The 7,604-nt window shown below is 33.4% G+C and overlaps 1 protein-coding gene across 1 annotated transcript; it reads right to left on the bottom strand.

The window, feature by feature from the left end:
- Positions 1 to 1,810: 1,810 nt before the first annotated feature.
- LOC122597872 (disease resistance protein RPV1-like) lies at positions 1,811 to 5,612 on the bottom strand. Its single transcript, XM_043770453.1, has 4 exons — positions 5,100 to 5,612; positions 3,788 to 4,898; positions 3,163 to 3,456; positions 1,811 to 3,062 (listed from the first exon to the last, which is right to left on the bottom strand). The coding sequence occupies exons 1-4, from the start codon at positions 5,573 to 5,575 to the stop codon at positions 2,022 to 2,024; spliced, it is 2,922 nt and encodes a 973-aa protein (XP_043626388.1). The 5' UTR covers positions 5,576 to 5,612; the 3' UTR covers positions 1,811 to 2,021.
- Positions 5,613 to 7,604: the final 1,992 nt, after the last annotated feature.

The following is a 7,604-nucleotide window of genomic DNA, read 5'->3' as shown; positions in this document are numbered from 1 at the left end:
GTAATTTTTATTTATGTCCATTTTAGTTATTTTATACATTTTATCAAAAATTTCAACTAATAAACATCTAAATATATTTAAAAAGCTTTTGCTTTCAGCTTTCTTTTACAGCTACCATTACCAGCTCATAGGTATCCGCTAGTTTTGTCAAACATACCTGTTATCGGCGATCTATAATATATATATTCATCTCTAACAAAATGAGAATGGATGTCAACGTGTACTCCTCACCAACCGCAAGAACTAATGACCCAATATAGTTGGTGTGTACGTGTTTCTTTATGAGTGGCTAGTCAATCTTCAAAATAACTCGTTTTGATTGCCTTTGACTAACCTGATTCTGGTTTAGATCCAGAGAGAGACCGGTTCCGGCAAGTTCTTTTAATGTAAAGTTATATTCATAAAGTTACCGTATATATATATATATATATATATATATATATATATATATATATATATATATATATATATATATATATATATATATGAGGGACAAGAATATGTGGCTATCTTGTACTTAAGCTTGGGTATAGAACCTCTCACATGTCAATTTTTTAAACCATAAAAATCATGGGGGCCATGTGATTTATTTATTTTGCAACAAATATTAAAAAATTAATATGTGAGGGGATCTATACCCAAGTTTAGATACATGATAGCCATATATTCACTTTTCCCTATATATATATATATATATAGTAATTTTTGATTCATTGGTCACAATATATACCTATAATTTGCAACAGTGGTATCTGGTATGTGAAATAAAATTTACGACAAATTTATCACCATCCTTATATATGTGTGTGTTTTTGTCATAAGATCACCAACATAAGCTAGCATTCAGTCAAAAGACAATTAGTGTATGTTGATATGAGGTGAGGTGATCTCCAACATATCAACATAGAAGTTGTGACGGCTAATGTTTTCAAAAAAGTCGATAAGAAATTAAAGGAAAAGAAAAGAAATGAAAGGAAAAAAAAAGAATGTAAAAAAAAAGGGGATTGCCAAGTTAGTATTAAAAGAAAGGAAAGAAAAATAAAATGGGTTGTTTATGTTATTTTTGAGTTGTAAGTCAATTTTAAATTTTTGTTTCCAAAAATATAAAAAACACTTTGTCTACTTCTTGAGATAAATATAAAAAAAACTACTTTTTGTTATTTATTACATTTTTCATTTTTCAAAATTAAAAAAATTAAAGTTATGTTTACTCATCCTCCATCCAAAAAATACTATATAAATACAATATATCTTTTTTTATATATATTTTTATTTATTTGTGTATTTAATTATTTTCAAAAGCCCGAGAAGCCCAATCCACTTCTCAACCTTTTAAGAGGACGCTCACAATGTACATGATTCGTCTACCATCGATCATGAAGTTCCTTACATTGTTTTCTCTTATATATTTTAAAGTATTTGATAAATTAGTGTAAACATTTGGACCAAAGTTTCATTTTTAATGTAAAGTTATATTCATAAAATTACTGTGTGTGGTATGTGAAATAAACTTTGCGACAAATTTATCACCATCCTTATATATGTGTGCGTTTTTTTTCATAAGATCACCGACATAAGCTAACATTCAGTCAAGAGACAATTATTTAACATTTTGACAAAGATTAACTTTTGAGCATGCTTTATGATATTCCCTTGAATATTGTAATTAGGACAAAGAAGATGAAATGATTTGGTAGTTGAATATCCAACAAACCATACATCTAAAAACATGACAGAGGGCCATAGTTCCGCTATGTCAAATTTTGATTTATTTCAAGATATTCAAAGAAAATTACAAAGATATTTAAAATAGCAGCTTAAAGTCCCATGATACTATAACTTGTGGAATCAATGCACAATTTAGCATTCGAATGTTGACATTACACTACAGAACTTACAAGATATAATATTGTGATATAACAAATGAGATAGACTTCCAAATCTGCATCACAAAATGACTGCCCAGTCCGCGATGAAAGTAAGTTATAAACGGAATCTTTTAGAAATGGTATGGTACCAGACTACAGGTAACCAGACCTTTCAACAAACGAATCAAGGATTACCAGGCCTTTCAACAAAGAAACACTATGCGGAAGATAACTTACGCTTGTACCTTGTACATCTAACACTTTTAAACATTCCAACTCTCCGAGGTTCCCCGGGAGTTTCTCAAGTTCAGAGCATCCAGATAGATCAAGTTCTTGGAGATGTTTCAGAGTACAAATGATGTCTGGAACATCTCTTATCTTAGAACCTCGTAGACTTAGTTTCTTCAAGCATTTCAGTTGGCCCATATCATTTGGTAACTTAAGAACTTCATATTCTTCAAGAATGAGAGTTTTAAGATGCTTCAACTTACAGATGCTGCTAGGAATATTTTCTATCTTAGAATTACACGATAGATCTAATTCCTCCAAAAATTCTAATCGGCTAAGATCATCAGGTAACTTCTCAAGAAGTGCACAACGTCGAAGGAGGAGAGTTTTTAGATGTTTAAGAAGAGAAATGCTATCAGGAAGTTGTGTAATATTTGTATTCGATAAATCTAGAAGGTTTAAACATTCTAATTGGCCACAGTCGACATCGGGAAAGACCTTTATTGCACAGTTATCAAGATGAAGATTTCTTAAACGTTGCAAACGAAAAATGCATTCTGGGAGATACTGAAGTTTTTTGCAACCACTGAGTTTTAGACAAATAAGCTTATGAAGATTACTAATTGATGATGGTAGTTCCTCTATATAGTTGGATGAAAAATCTAGTTCTAACAAACTATTATTGGAGTGCCCTGGGATAATATCAGGGAACTTCAACAGGGACAAGTAACCAAGATTAAGAAACTCAAGTGATCCTAATTGCTTGATAAATGAAAACGATTTCAATCTGATGCACCAACGTAAGTTTAAGTAGGTAAGTTTTTGTAGACATCCAACGGGGACATTAAGTTCGGCCAAGTTATAACATCCTTCAAGATCCAATCTCTCAAGATTAGGAATCAACCCAAGGTCAAGGGTCCTCAACTTTGAATGGCGTAGTTCAAGGGATATAAGCTTCTTTAGAACCTATCATAAGGCAAAATAAATTTGAAAATTGTTGGAACAAATGCTTCTATAGAAATTTATATATATAAATAATAATAATAATAATAATCAACCATCCTACCTTTCCTCCTTCCCAAAGTTGTTCAATATTGCTGGCATGCATTTCCAGTGAAACAAGATTATTTGCTCGAAAGCTTTTGGGTAAGCACCAATGAGGGTAACAAAACCAATTAAAATATCGTAATGTATCTGGTAAGTACGGGCTATCCCCATCAATCTTTCCATTCTGAACAAAGCCATTATTGTAATTTCTATAATCCACAATAAGGCATCTAAGTTTCTTCATGTTTCCAAGACCTTCTAGAACAATCTCAGGTGTGACTTTCATAATGATGCATTTTGTCAATTCTGTACCCTGAAATTCAAGAATAATGACCTCAAACATGTGCTGTCAAAACTAATAAAAAGTACTCCCCCTGTCATCCACTTGATTAAAGCACAAAGTTTTAGAAGATGTAAAATCTTTACATAACGTAATGCTAAGATTGCAATTTGCTTTTACTTATGAACTAATTTGTTGAAAAGTTGTATCAAAAGTAAAATGGTAAAGTTTATATTCTAACTTTGGAAGTGGACACCTATTTGGGACATCCAAAAAGAAAAGGAGGACACTTATATGGGAATGGATGGAGTATATTTGAGTATATTTAGTCTGATCTCTACATGATGAGGGAATGGATCCTTACCAAGTTATTAGCCAACACATCTTCAATTTCTTCTTGAATCCACAATCTGCTATGTCTGTTGGGCTCATCCGGGTGCAAACGGCGTACGATATTCTTACCCATTTCTTCTAAATGGTCATGTATGTGTAGAAACTCTGTATCAAATGCTTTAGAAGTCATGATCAAAGATTTTTGCTCAAGAACTCTTATGCCAGTTTTAGCATGAAATCCACAACTTAACAGTAGTCTGATAGCTTTGTCTTTGTCCCAACCCTTCAGGAAACATGCAACATCTAAGAACATTTCTTTGTAATCATCTTCTAAACTCATATAGCTTAGTTCCAATTTTTCAAGAGTATCCTTCAATGGAATTGTTTTGAGTCTTTCTATTGCATCTATCCATACAGGCTCATCTTTACCGCAGAGAAATGAACCCAAAACTTTGATTGTTAAGGGAAGGCCAGCAGCATATCGTACAACGTTTAAAGAAAGCATTTTGAAATCTTCATTTGGAATATTTCTGCCAAATGCATACCTACTAAAGAGGCACAACCCTTCCTCATCAGACAATAGATTGACATCACAAATCCATTTTACTTTGTGTGCTATCAATACCTGCTCGTCTCGTGTTGTAATAATAATTCTACTTCCAAGCATAAACCAATTAGCCTCACCCGCTAACACCTCAAGCTGGTCTTTGTGATCCACATCATCTAGAATAACAAGCACCTTTCTACCACATAGCTTTCTTTTCATCATGTTTTTCCCATCATGAACACTACTTACGTTGTTGTCTTGATCCTTTGACAAATCTGATATGATCTGTTTCTGCAAAGACAACAAACCAGACAATGACGCTTTTGAAACTTCCCTGACATTCTCAACAAAGCTTTTAGCTTCAAACTGAACAGATAGTCTATCAAAAATAACTCTCGCCAAAGTTGTCTTCCCGGCACCCCCCATCCCCTTAATCCCTATCATTCGAACATCATTAACACCGATCTCTAAAAATGACTCAAGATTCTCCATCCTCTGTTTCATTCCTATTAAATTCTCATCCACATTCATATAAATAGAGCGTAAATCAAGTGAAACCCGTTCAACAATTAACTTGATGACTTTAGCTTCGTGCCTGTAGATCACAAAGGATTTATTTTAGCATCAGGTCTAAGAATATATAAGAAGTTATAGCAAAACTTAAATTAGTTCATGGGTGCATCTGTAAACGATACAACATCAGATGCTATGGCTGCCCCTTTTACACTAGTCAAATACATATATATACTCTGTAGACAAAAGAAAGAATATTGAAGACATATGATGAAGGAAATACCCATCAGCAGTCTTCCTTAAATCCCACCCAGACGTATTGGCTGCTTCTCTAAGAGCCTCTTTCCATTTTACCACCTTTAATTCATTTTTATGTACGGCAAGGGCTTCTCCAACAAGGCCATGTTGTTTGCGTACTTCAGAGGGATCAACATCATAGAAGACCGGGTAAATAGTCTGCTCATTCGTCTTTTGGCACTCCATAATCTTGACAAGCTCATTTAAGCACCACGATGAAGACGCGTAGTTCTTGGAAAAAACAACAATAAATAATTTTGAGGTTTTAATAGACTTGGAGAGCTCATCATTAATCCTTTTTCCTTTCTCGAGTCTCTCATCATCCTTGAAAGTGTGAATACCGTGGCGCTGAAGAGCATCATAAAGATGATCGATGAAGGTCCTGCGAGTGTCTTGACCACTGAAGCTTAAAAAGACGTCATACTCATTGCTCTTGTCACGGGACGATGTAGAAGATGTCATTGAAGTTACTGTTATATATATACACTTTGCCTTTCAAAGGGTTAATAACTTCCTGCCTTTCGAGTTGAATCTATAACAATGCTTCGCTATTATTTTTATTAAGGGTTTAATGCTTAGAATGTTAATATATTTTCTGCTCAACTTTCAAATTTTATACAAGTGCATGGTACATTAGAACTAAACTGTTACAATTACCTTAAAACATAAGCTCTTTGAAGAAAAAAAAGGTACACAAAGTCCTGAAACAGGGGCACATTATTATCTTTTTTAACGGCATATGTTAGTGTCCCCAAATTAGTAATTAAACGTTAATTTTCATATTTGAATCCGTGACCTCCAAAAAGGCAGGCGTCCGCCTCCTTTGGACCACTAAACGAAGAACTCAGGGGCACATTATTAAAATACTAGAGATAGTGCTCACGTGTTGTGGCACCATCTCTCGTATTTAAAAATTCGTACAAGCGCCGCCCTCGGATTTAAAAATTCGTCGAATGTATATCGAATAACATCTTTAATGAAAGAGCATAAAATTTTTAGAACACCCATATAATTTTTATAATTTATCGATATACGGTTTTTGAGATAAAAGATTTTGAATGATTTAGAGGAATAAATTGATTTATTCAGGAGATAGAAAAAATGATTTGTTGAGATTTAAGGAGAGAGAGAAAAATGAATGGTTGAGATCTAAGGCATTATAGGTATATCATGTAAAGATCTTTATATTAGTGGAATAAAAAAGAGGGGTTATTTCGGTAGTAAAAAAAAAAGGGCAAAATGCTAAAAGATATTATTAGATATTAGATAAAAACGTTAATGTATTCAACTAGGTGATACTCTGTAGTAGTGATTAGTGAAGGACTAAAGTTGCCCAATTCAGAAAGTCTAGTGTATCTCTCTTTGACCCGATTAAGTCAACCCTCCATAATCTGGGTCAGAGTCGACCCAGAGCCAGTTTTGGCAGTTTTCAAACAATTTGCCATCCGATTTAATTATAACTATAACTCAGTTAAAACTATATATAAAGCATTGCTAGCCTAGACAGTTATTTGAATATTCTAGATCAAAAGATTTATTACCTGGTTCAACCTGCACCTGGCCAGCTATTCTAACTCATGATCATCCAAAACTCTGAATATTGATGGGCTTTACGAAAGAAGAGGTCTACATTATTTATGGGTCAAACAAAGACTGGTAATTATTTTATTAAAGATGAAGTAAAAGGACTCCACTTGTGTAGTGCAAATCCCCGGACTTTCAACATTGTTTTATGTTAATTATTATTCTTCCTTTGAGAAAATGGAGTATAAGATTGTTATTTGTTTTATAATTTGGATAATCTCATGATGAATGGCTAGTTTGCCAATTTTGTGTGGTGATCAATGATGTTAGAGAAGGTTAATAATCTATAATAAATAATTCATGTATTAGATTATTCCCGAGTTAAAACTAGAAACTTAAATATATAGGGTAAATTAATTGCATTTTTCGTTATCACCCAATTTGCAGGTGCAGTCCAAATTCACTTATCGTTGCAACCGTGGTCCACGAATATAGTTTTAGTTGCATTCTCAGTAGGGAAGGAAAAAAAAAACCGTACCCGACGGGAAATCCGAAACCCGACACTTTTGGTTCGGGTTCGAGTCCGGGTAAGCGGGTCTTGGGCCGGGTATGTGGATGCTACTGTATTTTTTTGCGGGTCCGGGTCCGGGTCTGGTCTTAGATTAAAACTCGCATACCCGACCCGTATACCCGATACATATATATTACTAAGTTATATAATATTAATTCTTTTATATTTACAATAGGTAAAAATAAAGGGTAAATGCTAATTGATAATTTAAAAATTAATCACAAATATTTATACTTCTTGTAGCTTAAATGTGATTTAAAGTGCCAATGTTTGGCTACTGTCCTAAACTTTATTTGCAGTTGTCACCAACAATTTTACATATAAAACCTGACCTCTTGTAATTATAAATTTAGTTAATTAATACATTAGTTAATCAATACATTAGAGCTCTTGTAA

This window comes from Erigeron canadensis, chromosome 4 (genome assembly GCF_010389155.1).
Source record: "Erigeron canadensis isolate Cc75 chromosome 4, C_canadensis_v1, whole genome shotgun sequence".
Classification (NCBI taxonomy): Eukaryota; Viridiplantae; Streptophyta; class Magnoliopsida; order Asterales; family Asteraceae; genus Erigeron; species Erigeron canadensis.
This window is presented reverse-complemented; position numbering and strand designations above follow the sequence as displayed.

Bases quoted from the DNA above. Each gene is read 5' to 3' on its own strand.
- LOC122597872 (XM_043770453.1), bottom strand. From the start codon at position 5,575: ATGACATCTTCTACATCGTCCCGTGACAAGAGCAATGAGTATGACGTC. The intron at 3,457-3,787 runs GTAAGGATCCAT...CTTGAATTTCAG, and splicing joins ATGTGTTGGCTAATAACTTG to GGTACAGAATTGACAAAATG. The intron at 3,063-3,162 runs GTAGGATGGTTG...GCCTTATGATAG, and splicing joins AACTTTGGGAAGGAGGAAAG to GTTCTAAAGAAGCTTATATC.